The sequence below is a fragment of the Neofelis nebulosa genome, chromosome 13 (genome assembly GCF_028018385.1).
Source record: "Neofelis nebulosa isolate mNeoNeb1 chromosome 13, mNeoNeb1.pri, whole genome shotgun sequence".
Taxonomy (NCBI): domain Eukaryota; kingdom Metazoa; phylum Chordata; class Mammalia; order Carnivora; family Felidae; genus Neofelis; species Neofelis nebulosa.
Genome location: NC_080794.1, coordinates 78297832 through 78316102, shown reverse-complemented (window position 1 = coordinate 78316102; position 18271 = coordinate 78297832). Strand labels below are relative to the sequence as shown.

At 40.5% G+C, this 18271-nt stretch overlaps 1 protein-coding gene across 3 annotated transcripts in view; it reads left to right on the top strand.

Moving 5' to 3' along the window:
- SHTN1 (shootin 1) overlaps positions 1-18271 on the top strand; it is a 103191-nt gene that overhangs the window by 30743 nt on the left and 54177 nt on the right. For 2 of the 3 annotated variants that reach the window (XM_058697888.1, XM_058697890.1), the window contains exons 4-8: positions 3118-3212; positions 9073-9241; positions 11541-11638; positions 13606-13687; positions 17764-17858. In XM_058697888.1, coding sequence (XP_058553871.1) covers positions 3118-3212; positions 9073-9241; positions 11541-11638; positions 13606-13687; positions 17764-17858 — 539 coding nt within the window. The remainder of the gene's footprint in view (positions 1-3117; positions 3213-9072; positions 9242-11540; positions 11639-13605; positions 13688-17763; positions 17859-18271) is intronic. The other variant, XM_058697889.1, reaches the window with a different exon arrangement.

Below are 18271 nucleotides of genomic sequence, written 5' to 3'. Positions count from 1 at the left end.
AGCTGATGGCCAAGTTAATTTCATCTCTGCATCCATACCTCTGCTCTCACCAACCTCAGATTATGTTGAAACGAATTCTAGCCATCATCTCATTTTATTTGGAAATATTTCAGTATGTATTTCTAAAATACCTGGATTCGGCTTTCTTCTTTTTTAAAACATTTTTAAAATTTCATGTCATCGAAAGTTTTTAAACTTTTTTAAACTTTCATGTCATCGAAATTATAGACACATTTAGGGGTAGTGGTCATGGTCTGTGGATATTACGAGACAAGCCTGCGTTCAGCACCGTAAGGCAAATCACTGAATGAACACCTAAAGGTTTTTAAAACTTTTGTCCTTTGGAAGGTGCAAATGAAATGATGTATTACAGAAATATCTGTTTTGTGTCACGTAACCTGACTTTTGGTTTTAGAAATGAGGTCATGCTTTTCAAAGATATAATTGCCCTTTGAAGTATGTTCTCTTTTGAATCTGGAAAGTTGATAAGTACGTTTCTTTGCTACCTATTTAGCATAGGGATAATTTTTTAAACTAGAAATCAAAGCACAATTTCTGATTTCTACTGTTCCCTCTTAGAGGATGAGATTAAAAAAAAAAGCACACCTACCTGATGGAGTCTACTGTATGAGAATTGGAGAAAATGGGGGCTAGCGCTACCTATGTAAGTTTATCAAGTTAAATTACAGGGCAGATTTTTACAAAATGTTCAGAAAATAAGTTTTTTTTTTTTCTTTTTGCTAGGCTTAAACCTGGCTATGGTGGAATGATTTTTCTCACTCTTCCATGAGCAAGAATGTTGTTGAATAAAAAGTCAAATTCCTATGAAACATGCAGAGTGTTTATGTTTTTGTTATGATCATGGAAATACCAGATTGTGGGAGAAGAAGTCAAGTAGTTAAGGCTAAAAAATTCAAAGTAATATTTGATGTTGTAAAAATTGTGTAGGTTTCTTTTCTCTTTCCTTCACATTTTTGAAGAACCTACCTTGTAAACACAGTGATAAAATGCCAAGAATATTAGGATTTTAAGGAAATAATAGAGCCTATTATTTAAACTACAATATAAAAGGCAATTATATTGATGAAGAGCTACATGGGCTTTGTGTGTGTGAATAAACTTGGCCTGTGTTCAGCTTCTATTTGTTCTTCTGGCATAAACACATATTGTGTGTGATTCCAGTTTAATGGGGACCCGTTTGTATGCCAAGCAGCTGCATTTTAGGACCTATTGCGTGATTTCATAGCTCTCTGAAAATTGGTTCTATTCAGAACAAGAGATAGAATAGGAGGGGGGGGTGTGGAGGGGGGGGGTGCAGAGCCTCAACACACAATCATTTCTTTTCAATTGGAGCCAGAAAGGTTGATGACAACATGACCATTGTGTTATAATGATAAGACCACTAAGGCATCTGTACCTCTCATCAAGGCTTTCACACAACAGCAGATACAATTTAATTCACTGCTCTGTCAGCAGTGCTGATACCATTATGCCGTCTGTCTCCACAGTTATAATCACTGTCCTCTGAGAAATGCAGTTGAAATGATCTTGAGCAGTCAAAGAAACTCTCAATTAAGGCTGCCACTTCCAATGTGTCAGATTGTGTCTTATGCACTTGGTACAATTTTCACTTCCAATCCTGTTTATTTACAATGTCTACCAGTAATTACGCTTAACGTGTCATTTAGTGAGGGGGGCCCCTGCCAAGCCGATTGTTGGGTGCTGCCGTACCATTGAGTGGGAGTTTCTCGAAGTCAATGCCATCGGCAGCTTTTAGGCCCTGATGGGATGCGGTAGTAATGTTGATAATGCAAGTATCGTGCTCATCAAGTCATAATTAGATGCCACTCAAATGTGCCACTTGTAATAACAGTGTTGATTCATGTTTTTCTCGGTGACTGCAACTACTAATTAGTTAAGTGGTTTTTGGTTGGCCTGCATTTGCTGCAGATTATTATTACCCCTGAAAAAATGTCAAGGTTAGAGATGTTTCTGGCCATTTAGTCCTGCTTTATGAATCTGAATATTAACATAATAAGAACTTTGGACAGACTTAGGAAGTAATACATTTTTGTATTTAATTTGGAGAGAAATTTTTCCCCCCCTGAGTTTAATCATAATTGCAGGTTAATTAAGCTTAAATGAAGCAAAAGTAATCTCTCTTTGTGTTATGTGAGCCCAGTGCTTTTTGCCTAACTTTGTTGGGTTTCACATTTGGGTAGACTTAATTTTTCTTTCTTAAGCCAAACAAATGTCAATGAGTATACACCTCTACAGTTAAGTTTAAGATTCTGAGCGTTTTCTTTTAGCTAGAAACATGGGCGAGAGGAATTGGCATGTCCCTTGGTCTTTCGAGTACGATTCAAGTTCTCAATTTTGTACCTGTAGATCTCCATTTATATAGAGCAGCTATTTAGAAAAAAAAAAACACCTCAAAATAACTATTTTTCAGGCATTGGTAAAGTATCGGATAAAATTCTGTTTTCTTCCGAATTTCCTAGCAGTCTGTGATGCAAGCAGCATCTGATTTCATCGTCCTATGGTGCATAAACCTTGTTGCTCTGCTTTTCTGCCTTGGAGTTTAGTAAAAGTAACCACTTTGTCCCTGATAAAGACTGCTGTTACAGTACTGACCATCACTAAGCTGCCACATCGGTTACTCCAGTTAAAGAGATCAATTGGAGGTTTATTTTTAAAAAATGTCTCTTTTGCTAGCTTTCCTTATTAGATCCACGTGTTCTGTCCTGTTATGCAAAGGAAATCACGTGTGCCACTTTTTATTTAGGACAGGCTCTGTCGTCCAAATTCGTGGACATGTCTGGCTGCATGCACAGGTACATGGGAAGCAGACACTTCAAAAAACTTCCTAACTAGCTTTCCTAAAATGTATGCACTGGCAATAAAAGCCTCTTCCTTGTGTTCTTTTTTCCCTTCCACATTCATATATTAGCTAAGATTTAATCAGGACAGCCTCTTCAACACTTTTTTTTTCCATGAGAGCTGAAGGTCTGGCTAGCTAAAGAATTGAAGTATTCCGAGTCATGGGACGAAATGTGTGGGCTTCTGGAATCACTGACTAATCTCTGAATGCTGAGACTTTTTTCCCCTCATTCCTAGTTTCTCACATGGTTATAGAGGAAGTCAATTTTATGCAGAACCATCTTGAAATAGAGAAGACCTGTCGAGAAAGCGCCGAAGCTTTGGCAACAAAGGTGAGACTCTTTAAAGAAGGGAATTCTACTTGAGCTTTTTAATTTCAACGTGCTTTTCTGAAGAGTGGCCTCTGCCCTTTTCTGCCCCTCTGGTTTTCTAATCCGTTGTCTCCACTCTGACGATGAGGACACTGTTATAAGTTCTCAGACTCCTGGAAGCGGCTTATGGAAATATCTTACTGCATAGGTTATTATGATTGCAACAGGGGGCATTTCTTTATATGTATTTCAGCATTTGTGCTTTTTTGCCTGTGAAAAATGGCCCCAGAGGAGTTCTTCCAGCTGGACTTCCTAGATGTCTATGGACTGGGTGAAAATGTTAACCAAGTTTAAAACTAACCTGGTGGGACGTAAAGGATCAGTGAGTGTTTCGTGTTTGATTTAGATGAAAAAGTCAACCTCCAGCCTTATATTTCAGGTGATTATTTGTGAAAGCAGAGTGAGGGCATATGCTAAAGGTGACCTCCAGTGCTCTGCTGATTGCTTCTCGCTGATGAATTTACCAAGAGTGTAATTTTCTATATTCTGTCTCATCAGAAGTACATTATTATTAAAGAATGTTTTTATCTCCGTCTTACGTATTTTGGGTTGAGTAAAATGCATCTGAACCACTTCATCAGGAAATGGATGACAGCAATTTTTAGCCAAATATCATTAGTAATTGCCGGTTGTGTGTCTTTCCCCTCTTCCCCATCAGGTGCCTCCAAAGTGTGTCTTTGGATGTGACTGAAATTCTGCAAATCAGTCCATCAGTCCGTCTGTATATCTCTCTATTTAATTTGTATGCATTAGCAGTGTGCTTGCTAGAGGTGTTTGCTTAATTGTTTGTGTGATGACACTACGTTGTGATTCACAAGATAATGCAGCCAGAGCCTCAGAATATAAATGATGTGCATGCAACTTCCCTTCTGTTATTTGTGTCTGAAGAATACGTAGCAGTGCGGGCCTTCACTTTCAAAACGATGATGATGTGAGCGCTCTCCCCCCGCTGCATCCGTGCTACACGTCGCTAAGTGTTCACTGGTCCACAAAACTGCAAATTCTCTTCTCAAGTCCTGAGGGTCTTCTTTTGGAACAAGTAGAAAAATGTAGTCGGAGCGCACTAGCTGCTCCGAATTTGCAGTGGCTGAGGATGGTCTCTGTGTTTCCTCTCACTATTCATAAGTGCCTAAGTATTCCTGTTGCCAATAGGACACGTGGAACGAAAAGGTTTGACTGACTCTCAGGATGGGCAGACTTCACGGAGAGCAGCAGTTTGGGAGGCGGTGTATACAGGTTTCATTCCCACTTATGTCGTTTTGGGCATATGTGACTGACTTTGGGCAGGTTAGTTCTGGTTCCTGGACTGCTGTAGTCTCCTCTTAAATGACAGGATAGACTAGAGTGAGGACTGAAGGGAGAATGGGGAGGACTTTTCTTATTTTCGTGATGCACTTTACTCATGGGTCTGTACAGGCCCCTTTATTTTTTTTGTTTTTATTTTTTTAAGCTTATTTATTTATTTTGAGAGAGAGGAAGAGAGAACATGAGCAGGGGAGGGGCAGAGAGAGGGAGGGAGAGAGAAACCCAAGCAGGCTCCTCACTGTCGATGTGGAACCCGACGCAGGGCTCGCTCAAACCCACAAACCGCGAGATCGTGACCTGAGCCGAAATCAGGAGTTGGTCACTTAACCCCCTGAGCCACCCAGGTGCCCCTGTATAGGTCTCTTTAAAGAAAGATTTGATTCCTGCCTTTCTGTTTTTAACTAACAGGTGACTTTGAGCAAGAGAATGCACCTCTCTGAGCTATAGTTGTCTTAAGTGTCAGGGTAGACCCGTGTTGATTTCTTAAGAATACCCTACACCCACTGGTGGCCACGTGTGGGCTGAGAAAGCTGCCATGTGACTGTTATGGTCATCCGTGGTTATGAACCACTGTGTTGCTAATCTCAAAGGTCAGTTTTGTAATTTGGTCTTGACCATGGGACCCTTCCCTCTGCCGTTTGTCCTCTGTTCTTTATGAAGTCTTTTGAAAATGGACATACGGTTTGTTTTTGAGGATACAATGTGACCTCATGGGACTTGGAATAAAAACACAAGTCAACAAAACCTATAGATGTGCTCATTGGATCTGGAAGATCCTACAGCTTTGAATGCAAAGTTTGGAAGCTTCTCTATATGTATGATCAATAAACCACACATCCTGATTTAGATATCCCAATTGTCATTTTTGAAGGTAGGCTCCATTGTTAAAGCAGCAAAGTTTCTGCAAATTTATTCTTATTTTCCTGAATCTTTGCTTTCAAATTAATGACAAATGGAATGTTTAGTTCTTAAGGTGCAATTTGCATAATGTTCTTAAAAGCAAGGGTGGGTGCTTTGCTAAAATGTGTAGGTTAACCTGATAAATGTGGACCAGTTATTTAAACCATATGGTCCAAATCTGTTTAACTTGCTTATTTTGTATCTTTAAATATTCATTATGCTGCACCCGATATGAAAACTACTTAAATTTGAATGTAGTAGAGCATTCTGTTACTGTAGGGTTATAAAAGATTTAGTTTTGCTTTGTGACTTAGAATGGTTCCAAAAAACAGTTAGCATGCCGTTAACATATATAAGTTGATGAATAATAACTTCGGTGAAATTGCATAGCCAAAATTTGTGAATTCAGAGTTTCCAAAAATACCCAGTTAGCACGGTCATGAGATCTTTATGTACATAAATCTTACGTTTCTTCTTCTGAAACATGAGAATGATGTTTCAGAGAAGACTTGAAATTTTCTAGGTGGCTTTTTTGTTTTTTTCTATTTTTTGTGACTAGGCTCCATGCCCAATGTGCTGTTTGAACTCATGACCCTGAGATCAAGAGTCCATGCTTTACCTACTGAGCCAGCCAAGCACCCAGTGTGCGGCTTTCTTCTTGAGTTAGTAACTTTGTTAAATAGAGTAGTATGGCCAGCCAAGGGCTGGTGGATTTTAGTGCCTGACTTGATAGAGAGAGGCATTAAACTCTTTTGAGGGTAGGACTGTTAACTATCAGGTTATTATTATTGTGATGGTAGCCCTGGAGCTGACGTATTAAGCACCAGATGGCAAAACTTAGCATTTTTGTGCTTTCGTGAGTGTCCTGGAGGAAGAAAAATTGCATGGATCATGGATGTATATCTTGGTTGAAGAAAACGAGCTGATAGACTATTTCCAAAGAAAAATCAGATGCACAAACTAAACTTCTTTTGTAAGAATGAGTAGCGAACACTGAGTTTTTACTGCATGTCAGTCACTGTGTTAAATACTTTATATGTAGTATCTCCTTCAATCTTCACATTATGGAGTAGAAGCTGTTTTTCTCCTTAGTTCGCTGATGAGGAAACTGTCACCCTGAAAGATGAGGTTATTCTAGAGGCAGAAACATTTGATTACAGAGCAGGATTCTTGACTCTGCTGATTTTATAGAAATGTATAATAACACATTGCCTTTCTCTGTATCAAAGATTCTTAGTATTGACGTACATTAGAGTCACCCGAGGACTCAGAGAAAGTACTGTGCTGGGTTCCACTCCCAGAGGTTTGGGTCTGTTGCAAGCCTGTGCAGTGAGAGTTTTTAAAAGCTCTCTAGAGATGTTAATGTGCAGAGCTGGAAACCATTAGTTTAAGTGGTAGGAGGCAGAATTACAAATGAAGGCTTGAGGGTTTTTTTTCACCTTTTCCTTAAATTGTTATTTCCTCCTAACGTTCAGAAAAGATGGTGTTGTCCGGGAATTGACCATGATCCTTGAGCACAGCATAGGTCTACTCTGTAGCATTCATGGTTCAGAGAACCCACAGCAGTCTTCACTTGAATGTTTCATCTGAGGAAAGAGAGGCTGAGAGAGAGGACGGGCTCCCATCTAGTTCTTGGTCCCGTAATGTACCTTGGGGAGCTAGAAGCTCGAACTGTGGGCTGGGGACAGGGAAGAAAAGGGCTGTGTCAGATTCCCTGAATAGAACTCACTGGGCTTCCCAGGGAGAATCTGCGGAAGAGTTCATAGCCATTTCTGACGGATTGATTCTTCCTGACTCCCCAGAGAGGTCAGGGAAACCTCCTGTGCTCCAGACCAGGCTACTTAAGATATATTTAGATTCAATGTTATTGGGGTGAGAATCAGATCTCCCAGTTTGAAATGGTCTGGGCTTTTCCCCGAGGAGTCCTAATTACCACAAATGAAGGGCCAAAGCCTGACAAGTAAGTACGAGCACAGCTTACTCTGACATAAGGTGATTAGTGGAGAAGGGGAGTTAGCTTTCCATTGAACTAGGTCTCTGTATTAATTTCCAGTGTCAGTTATGAAATTCACAACTTGTCGTGTTGGTCATTGGCCATTAGTGAAAGAAACATGGTTTCATCTCTAAATGTTCGTATGTTCAGAGAAGACCTTTTATTTTGCAGTCTTGAGAAGAGAAAACATGAGAAAACTGTATTTTCCTTCTGTGGACTTTGGACCCAAGTTTAGTCTTTTGTTTTTTCTTTTTGATGTTTATTTTTGAGAGAGAGAGCGTGCTCGCACATGCAAGTGGGGGGAAGAGACAGAGAGGGAGACAGAGGATCCGACGTGCCCCATGCCGTGCTCAAACTCACGAATCCTGAGATCTGACTGGAGCCGAAGTAGGAGGCTTAACTGACTGAGCCACCCGGGCGCCTCCCCTCCTCCAAGTTTACTCTTTGTGTGTGCTTTGTACTAATATTCATATGGACATAAACATGAACCAAAGAAGGCAATGATAGGTGAGCAACTGAAACTAAAAAGCAATTAATTTCTGCAAAAGGAGTAACAAATACATTAATGAATTAGGATTTCTTTTCTTTGCTGTGAATTGGAACTCTTTATAGAGATAGTAGAAACATATCTTGCGCTTTCTTCCATTGTGTATTATTAGAACTCTAGATGGAAACACATCTTGAACTGGCTTAAGAAAAGTAGGAATTTGTTAGTGAGGGATATTGGAGAATCCCATGGAGTCTGTGAGCTAGGAGAGTATTTCAGGAATGGACTGGAGCCCTGTGGGAAACCCATCTGCATTATTTTCCTCTGTCTGTCTCTACACATCAGCTCCATTTTTGGCTTTGCTATGGACTCCCTTCCTCTATTCCTCAATTCAGAGTTGGAATGTGGGTGCCAATAGTTTCTGTACATGCAGACGTGTGGAAGGAAACTCCTCTCCGTGTTCCAGCCTCCAGATTTCTGGAGAACGGATCCATCTGACCAAGCTTGGCCTCGTGTGCCTAATCTGTGGACTGATTAGCTGTGGCCAAAGGGATAGGGTGTGCTCTGGGGGAACATGGTTGTTCCCGTAGCAATCCTGCCGAACAATGAAGGAGAGTGTAGCAGTGTCCAGAGAAGAGAGAGGGCTGAGCTAACAAACATTTACAGGGCATGCATAGCAGCAAAGAAAACATTTTTTTGAAACAAAATGCCTTAATTAAATTGAAGTAAATTGAAATCTGATTTAATCTAGACCGGTATTTTATCTTAATTCTTCTTATATCATCTGTTATAACTAGCATTTTCCCGTGCTGCTGGCTGTAATCCAGGCATCAGGTCTTACTTAACGTAACAACGTCTATACTGATGTTTTATTTTAAGTTCTCTTATATTATCAGTTATAGCTAGGATTTTCCCAGGCTGCTGGCAGTCATCCAGGCATCAGGCCTTACTTTAATAAGTTTAATATTAAAAAAGTGTAAATAAAACCTTACTTAATGAATCTTCTAATTGTTAGTTCACGCTGTGAATGTTGATGAATATGGAAGACAGAAATACACTTAATCTGTCTATTGTTTAAAAATCCAAGACACTCATTTGACTGCTGTTAAAATAACTGTTTTTATATTTTGCCTCAGCTAAATAAAGAAAATAAAACATTGAAAAGAATCAGCATGTTGTACATGGCCAAGCTGGGACCAGATGTAATAACTGAAGAGATCAACATCGATGACGAAGATGCCAGCACAGATCCAGAGGGTGCCGCGGAGACTTGCGTCTCCATACAGTGTCAGAAGCAGATCAAAGGTGGTATTCTTCTTGGCTCAGTCACCGAGCATATTTTTGATAATGTTTCTCAACCCTGGTTGTACATTGGAATCACTGGAGAACTTTAGAACTTGGGTTCTGCCTCAAAACATTTCTGATTTAAATGTTCCAGGGAGTAGCCTGGTTTGAGAATCACGACAGGACGCGACATTGGTGTGTTACGACTTTCTTGTTTGGGATTAGGCGCTTTTGAAAGTATTGTCTTGATAGAAACAGCTAGTCTGTAAAACTGCTTAAAAACATGGACTATAGTTAAGATGTTTTTGTTAAGTGAAAGAAAGAATGGGGCCACCTGGGTGGCTCAGTCACATAAGCGTCCAATTCTTGACTTTGGCTCAAGTCACAATCCCAGGGTTGTGAGATCAAGCCCCACATCAGGCTCTGCACTGAGCCTGAGCGTAGAACCTGCTTAAGATTCTCTCTCCCCGTGTCCCTCTCCCGCACTCACGTACATTCTCTCTAAAATAAAATTTTAAAAATATGCCTTAATTTTATCCACGATTATATATACACATAATTATATGTACACGCTGTTTATGTTAATGATACAGGAAGGCAGTCTGGGGCTCAGTGGCTTCTGGGGCATTTTAGCCTTCGGCGCATGTCAAAAGCAATACTCGTTAGTTTCTTGGGCAGATAAAACTTCAGTTGCAAGTAGGAAGAAAAGAGTAAGAAGAAAGCCATCCTTACCTGACCCTCCACCCCCTTAATCTAAGACAGAATAATATTGATATGGTTGGAGAAGGAGAAGAAATGTCTAGGATTTTCTTTTGTTCCTAGTTTCCCCTTCTGTTAGGTCTTGGATGATCTGGTCTCTTGTTCTTCCCTCAGGATTAGCCACCCAGTGGAGACCGTGATTTTGAAATTAAGTGTCTGAGAACTCCTTCAAGCTGGGTTCATGTAAAAGTTTGATTCCCCATTTGTAAATAACCCCAGAGAAGGTTTTTTTTTTTTTTTTTATTGTTCTTGGAGAAGGGTAAGAAATTAAACGCAGTTAAAAACCAAATCACAAAACTGTAGGCCTGGGTATCAATCTAAGTACTTGGTGCTAAGCTGTGTATATATATTTTTTAACATTTGAGTGGTGGAAATAACTTTCATCTAATACCAAAAGCATTTGCACTTACAGTTGCTGATATTTCCATCTTGGTAATCCAGTCTTCGTTAAATCCCAATAATTAGAAATATGAAATAACTTAAGAAACCATGCACCAAAAACTCTGGAGAGAAAATTACTAGAATTAACCCTTTTTCAAAGAGGTTGTATTTTGAGTCACTTCAAATAGTATTTGAGGGCTATCCACTGGCAGCAGGTCAGGATTTTTTTCTGCAAATGAAAATCTGCAAATTATCCCAGAAGCATCTTTTCCCTTCCCTTCTTCTTCCACATGAAAGCGAAGGTTCTCCAACAGGATGACAGACCCAGCAGCTGGGTCAGCACAAGCTTTCTCCACTTCTGGGCCCACACAGTCCTTTAAGAATAAAACATGCTTGCCAAGCAGAGATTTGAGTTCTACCGCAACTGGCTCCAAAGAGTACTTGTCAGGCATGGGGACACCATCAGGCCGGCCCAGATGGCTCATAAGAACAACTGACTTAGCTCCATTGTCCAAGCAGAATTTGATGCTTGGGATGGCAGCCTTGATTCTCTGGTTGTTTGTTATCTGGTTGTTCTTCATTGGAACATTGAAGTCCACTCTCATGATGACCTGCTTCGCCTTCACGTTCAGCTTGTCCAGAGTCAGCTTATTAGAAAGCGACATCTTGGCAATTCAACGGCAGCAAGGCTGAAGGCTTAAACAGCGGAAAAGAAAGCGGCCGACGTACGTTCTAGTAGCGTGCGGAATCTGCAAATTATCAGCTGCCCAATTGTTTATTGTATTGTGACGAGAGCCCATGGCCATTTTAAAATAAAGAGGAAATTAGTACAGTGCCTTAATTTGTTTCCCTGAAATCTTAAAAAAATTTACTTCTCAAAGGTCAGGTAGTTTTCTAAAATAAGTGTTTGATAGAATGTAAAGAAAACATGATCTAGTATATTTAAGGACATGGTGAGATCACGAGATATAAAATTATTAATAACTGTGGCTGTGTACGGGGGCACAGAATGAGATTTCCATTGTTCTCTGCTTCTTCATTTTTGTTTCCATTGTTAAATAACCTTGACCATAAGCTACACGTGCACTGGCATTTTCAATTCTTTTGACAGGATTGATTTCTTCTTTTAAGAAGTTCATTGATATTGTTTCCCCTTTTATTTTTTGCTTTGAAAACGCAGAACTTCGAGATCAAATTGTATCTGTTCAGGAAGAGAAGAAGATATTAGCCATCGAATTGGAAAATCTCAAGAGCAAACTTGTAGAAGTAATTGAAGAAGTACGTATCTTAGGCCCGAAAGGCAAGCCTTTTGGTGTTTTCAGGGCATTTGGAGACCGGCTAAGTTAAAAACTTGCCTTTGGGAGTTCATTTCTGACACGAGAACCATGTACTAATCTTAATCTTGTCTTCTGCCCCCTGTTTCAAACATACAAAACACCGTAGACAAGAAGATCATGAACATTCGTATCCTCACTACTTAGCTCAGTAAATAAAGCACCAAAATAGCAATGAAGCTCTCCCTTTGCCCCCCCGCCCCCGTCTTTTGCCGTGTGAGACAGATTTGTAAGCACGGCACCTGCAGTTTAAGTCCTCCACTTTATTGGTGCTGGTGAAGAAGTGTGTTGCTTCTCCATCAGCTGGTTGGCCGAGTTGGGCTGTCCTTGTGTGCCTCCAACATAAGCACACGTGATAGGCGGTAGAATGGGTTCAAGTGGGTGTTTGGAGAATCTTCTTATTTTTCCGTGTGAATGGTCTTGAGGGGCAGGAGCACATAATTGCCTTTCTCTGCACGACGCTTCGAGGAACTGCAGTCTTGATTTAGCTTGTGTCAGTGAGTGGCTCCCAGATTCTGCAGCCCAAGCTTCCAAACCCACACACTCCAGCACCTAGCTATCCCTCCAGTGGCTTACAGGTAATGCCAAGGCCCCGATCCCTGCAGTGGGCAGCCTCATCCAGTTACCTAAGTTTGCACAACGTATCTGACCGTTTTCTTAAGGGCCATCATGGGAGACATGTTGGGAAGCAGTGGCCACCAGTTTCAGCCTCGCTCCGGTTTCCTTACTGTGGCAAGACATCCTAACGAGAGAGACGAAGGGTGATGATATTTTAGAAGTGGGGTTCCTGTTGGAGATCTTATACCAGTTACTAATTCAAACCAAAATCAAAAATCTAATCTATGCTAAAAGCAACCAGTTCACAGGCTCTGGCATGCTGATTGATTCAGTCCTTTTCCAGGACCACGATCTTAGTTTGTTTCTTAACTGTAACCATAGGAGAGAGACACACACATTTTGATGTACTCTGTTCCTTAATTATGATTATTTACTGATAATCCTGCCCCCTCCCACTTAGAAGTGTTATCGGAAGCCCTTTCAGAAGTTATTTTTGTTATGACTATTTCAGACATGTGGAAAGTATCAAAAACAAAATAACGAATATCCATATGCCTACTACCTGGCTTAATACGTAGTCTTGAAAATCCCAGTGGATTTCTTCCTGACTGCAATCCCTACCCTCCCTGCCCTGTTTCCCTAAACAGTCATTATTCTAAACTTGTTTTTTATCATTCCAGTGCATGTATTTACATCTTTTGCTATAATAGTATTTCGAGGGTTTTTAAATGATGTAAATGTACCTGCTTTTTAAAATTCAATATAACGCATTTGAGATTTATCCTCTTTGATAGATGTAACTTCACATTCTTTTTTGTTTTAATTGGTCCTATATGATATTCTTTCCTATTGACCGATGTCAAAATTACCTCAGAAATGTGTTTTGGGGGAAGATTTTCATGTGTGTTTTACTCAAGCCCAAAGTCATCGAAGTTTAAGGTGTTTTTTTACTTAAAAAAATTAATGTACGTTTTACTTAAGCCAAATGTCATCAGAGTTTGAAATGAATACCAAAATTGAGTATTGGATCTCAGACCAAATGATTCCTCTATTTTCTGGGTGCTTTCTGATTGGATTTTTGCATTTTAAAATATGAGCCATTTACATTGTTAGGGACCAGTGCCATTTGGAATTTGTAAATAAGTTCTCTACCAAATGTATATCCTAACTTAAATAGCTACCTTTGAGGCCTTAAGAAGGACCTTAATAAAAGCCCAACACGGTAAAGCCAATGACTGCTTTAAATTTTAGCTTTGTGTTGAATGTTGGACAGCAGTTTGAGTGTTGCACATCGCCATATGTCGTGTTTTACAATGTTGGGTGTTTCCTTCCCCCGCAATCTCACAATTTTAGGTAAATAAAGTTAAACAAGAAAAAGATGTTTTGAATTCAGAAGTTCTCGAACAGAGAAGAGTCTTAGAAAAATGCAATAGAGGTACGTGTTTCCAGTCTTTTTTTCTCCGATACATATGTAATTTATTTGGTTTACATCCATTTTGTGTTGTTTTATACCTGTGCCTAAAGATTCTTGTAGCAAGAATATCTTGTAGCAAGAATAGTGTTTTTTTCCCGATTTCTAGCAATGAGTCTCTCTCTTTTCCGTTGTTTTATCACCCACCTTAGAGTCTTGGGACTTCTAGGAAGTGCTTTTGCTTGAGGAGATTACAACCCACTTTAAACCAAAATACTATTCTGTCTCTAGGTATCCTGGGACCATGGCCATATTGGCTCTCCCCTAGTATTTATGTATTTTGTAGGTTATTTTTAATCTGAAAGAGATGAGGATATCTACATAGATACATGCAACATGATATGATTTTATTTATTTATTAAAATTTTTTTAATGTTTGTTGATTTTTGAGAGAAAGAGAGACAGAGCAGGGGAGGGGCAGAGAGAGAGGGAGACACAGAATCCGAAGCAGGCTCCAGGCTCTGAGCTGTCAGCACAGAGCCCGATGTGGGGCTCAAACCCACAAACTGCGAGATCGTGACCTGAGCTGAAGTTGGATGCTTAACTGCCTGAGCCACTCAGGGGCCCCGATATGATACAGTTTTAAATTGAGAGGATGTAGAAAATGGGGGCAAAGTGAAAGTAAAATGAAATACTGATACACAGATTACATGCTTGCTCTGAAGTTGTGCACATTCCTGCCTGTGTGCCTGAAATCTGGCTCTGAGCTGTCCGGCTGTCAGCATGATGAGAGGTTCATGATATGTATCTGAATCACATAAAAATGAACCTCTTGATCAGGAGAAGCAGACCTGGTCCCATGGTGAGAAGGAAATTTCTCCAAAGGCTACCTTTAAAGAAAACAGAATCCTTGCTAATGAAACACAGCGTCAAGTCTCATGGGGACAGTTTTTTAATGTCTCCTGGTTTAGGACAAGAGAGTGATGCCGAAGTGGAGTTCTGCAGACACGGTTCTGAGCTTTTTGTCTCCCCCCCCCCCCATTCACTCTCATTTCTAGTTCAGAAGCTACAACACTGAAAGGAAATCTTCCAGCCTTCCCTGTTATGATCAGTGGTGGTTCTCCACCTTTGTGTCACGAATTGAGGTTTTTGAATAAAAGAAGGACCTCGTAGTTAAGTGTGGGAGATGTGATAGACTGTGACATTTGCTCGCTGTCTCTACATTTAGGAAGATAGTAATGGTCTTGACGTACTGTGCTAGAAGCAGGGGGTTCTACGAAGGTTAATCACATGGGTCCTTGCCTTCAGAGAACCCTGTATCTAGGAAGAGAGAGAGATTACGTAAATAAACGCATGACTAGGACCAACCTAATTTCTTTCAGAATCCAAGTAAAGAGGGCCAGGACATGTGCAAATTCACTTTGTATTATGGTGCTCTGGACATAGAAAAGAGAGTCAATTATCTTGCCCCGGGCTTCTGATACTCAACCGCCGTCTTTGTTTTCTTCCTGAAATTTCTTTTTTTAAATAGGTTTGAAAATTATTTAGCTCTCAGGGACCTATAATTCACATCACAAACCACCACTTCTGTTGCTTTACTTGGTAAGACTTTTAGTCTTTCCTCTGAGAAGGCAGTAGATTTACGGCGTACAGAGTTTGAAATTCTATGTCATTACACGGCAAACCCGTCCTTAGTCAGTTAGGACTGAAGTGTCCTGGCGGAACGTTGTGTGAAAGGAGCCATTAAGAGAGCCTTTTTAAAGATTTTATTGATATGACTCAGCTCGGGCTTGAAAGTACCTCTCCAGAGGCAGATTGAGAGACGAGTGTGATATCTACCTATGTTGTGCCTAATTTCTAACACCGCCATCACTCCCTCTGGCCTGTCTATATCATTATTTAACAACACAGGCCTCAAAATGTCAAAAAGTAGCAAAGCTTTCACGTTGCTCTTATTTGACAGGACCTTGCCTTTGAAGATGTCTGTCCTGCATTGATTCTTTAATTCAGAGCTCTGACTCTGGGCCTGAATGGATCTGAGGCCGTTTGTCTTTATAAACATGGAAGATACTGGGGCGCCTGGGTGGCTCAGTCGGTTAAGCGTCCGACTTCAGCTCAGGTCACGATCTCGCGGTCCGTGAGTTCGAGCCCCGCGTCGGGCTCTGGGCTGATGGCTCAGAGCCTGGAGCCTGCTTCCGATTCTGTGTCTCCCTTTCTCTCTGCCCCTCCCCCGTTCATGCTGTGTCTCTCTCTGTCTCAAAAATAAATAAACGTTAAAAAAAAATTTAAAAAAAAACATGGAAGGTACTTAAAAACAACATATATGCATATGTATATGTGTGTGCATATGTATACATATGTATACGTATACATATGTATACATATATACACACGTGTGTGTATATATATTTTTATGTTATATATATTTATATATATTATACACACATATATATATTTTTTCCTTTTTATTCAGGTGATATACTTTTTTGGTGGAAAGTATAGATTCATGTAGGAATAGGAAAAGGGAAAAAATTTCAAGGTTTACAGTTCAGAGATAAGCGCTATTAACATCGTGTATATTCTTCCAATCTAAAGAAAGCTCTCTCTGTTAAATCGTTTGCTAAAGGTGTTTATAACATTTATGGAAGATGAAGAAAGTATCAGCAAAGAAATAATCTCTTTACCCACTGGTACTTTTTTTTTTTTTTTAATTTTTTTTTTTAACGTTTATTTATTTTTGAGACAGAGAGAGACAGAGCATGAATGGGGGAGGGTCAGAGAGAGAGAGGGAGACACAGAATCTGAAACAGGCTCCAGGCTCTGAGCTGTCAGCACAGAGCCCGATGCGGGGCTTGAACTCACGAACCGCGAGATCATGACCTGAGCCGAAGTCGGACGCTTAACCGACTGAGCCACCCAGGCGCCCCTACCCACTGGTACTTTACAAGCGCCCTGAACATCAGTCTCTATTTGTACCTCTTGGATTTTTATCATTTCTTTTCTTTATAATAAGTTCTACCAACTATGTAGATATCTCTAGACAGCACGTTGTTTAATTTTGCATATTTTTGAACTTTACATTAATGGTATCCCTTCACATGTGTGCTTCTGCAACTTTCTGGGTTTGTGGGGTCTATCCCTGCTGAAGGCCATTGGTGTGGTGTGTTGATTTTCACTGCTGCACAATATGCCATTCAATGTCTATACCGAAATTCATTGACCCAGTATCCTGTTGGTGGATGTTTGAGGTTTTTTTCCAGTGTTTTTGCTATTCCAAGTCAGACGGTCATGAAAATTCTCACAGGCATCTCCTGGCACACATAGCCAAGCATTTCACTAAGATCCACGCCAAATACAAGTTTATCCTCTGTCCCACTGCGTGACGCCAGAGGACTTACTACGTAGGTTTACATTCTGGTTAGCAGCGCGTTTGTTCCCATGTTCTTCATCCTCTGCAGACTTGGTGTAACTCTCCTTAATTTTTGCCAGTTCCCTCCTTGTGAGCATAAAATGGTGCCTGTGGTTTTACTTTCCATTTCTCTGATTACTAATGAAGATGAGTATCTTTCCACGCGTTCACTGGCCTCTCACGTTTCGTCTTCTGCGAAAGGCCTCGTCGATCTGTAGCTTTTAAAAAAAGGAAGTAAGCTCATTTAAAAAAAAAATACCACGAATGTCTTTTGGTTCAAGAAATATGCTTCTACAATGTCATTTCGATGGCAGAATTATATTTCTTGTAAATTATATACTCTACTGGTCGTCCCCCCATGAAACCATCTGGATGATTTCACTGTCATCTGTGGTGACGCTGAGAGCATTCTCGCAGCTTAACCTCTGGACGTGTTCATGATTTGCTCTCTCGGGGGAATCAGTACCTTCCTAAACGTGCAAGTGTCGAGTCGGAGAGCGTGAATAGTTTTGGATTTTTGATTCACATCGCCGAGTTGTCCTCCAAAAAGGTTTGATCGCTTTATATTCCAAGCAGCGATGGATGAGGGTGCTTGCGTGCCGATGCAAAGAATCTCTTCAGCACTGCTTTTCACCCATCTTCCTGATAGTCTGTGTTGTGTCTTGTCCATTTCTTTTCCTCCTCTCCTCAGTGTCCATGCTGGCGGTAGAAGAGTATGAAGAGATGCAGGTTAACTTGCAACTGGAGAAGGACCTTCGAAAGAAGGCGGAGTCATTTGCACAAGAGGTAAGTATCCAGAGACCTAGTTTTTTCTTTTTTTAAAAAATTGTTTTAAGCATTTATTTATTTTTGAGAGAGAGAGAGAGAGAGAGAGAGAGACAGGGCATGAGCAGGGGAGGGGCAGAGAGAGAGGGAGACACAGAATCCAAAGCAGGCTCTGGGCTCCGAGCTGTCAGCACCGAGCCCGACATGGGGCACAGAGAACCCACAAACCGCGAGATCATGACCTGAGCCGAAGTCAGACCCTCAACCGACTCAGCCAACCAGGCACCCCTCCAGAGACCTAGTTTTAAATGTTTGTTTCTTAAAGAACTTTGGAGATGACGTATCAAAATAGGTTTTTGTTTGTTTGTTTGTTTGTTTTTAATGTTTATTTATTTTTGAGACAGAGACAGAGCATGAACGGGGGAGGGGCAGAT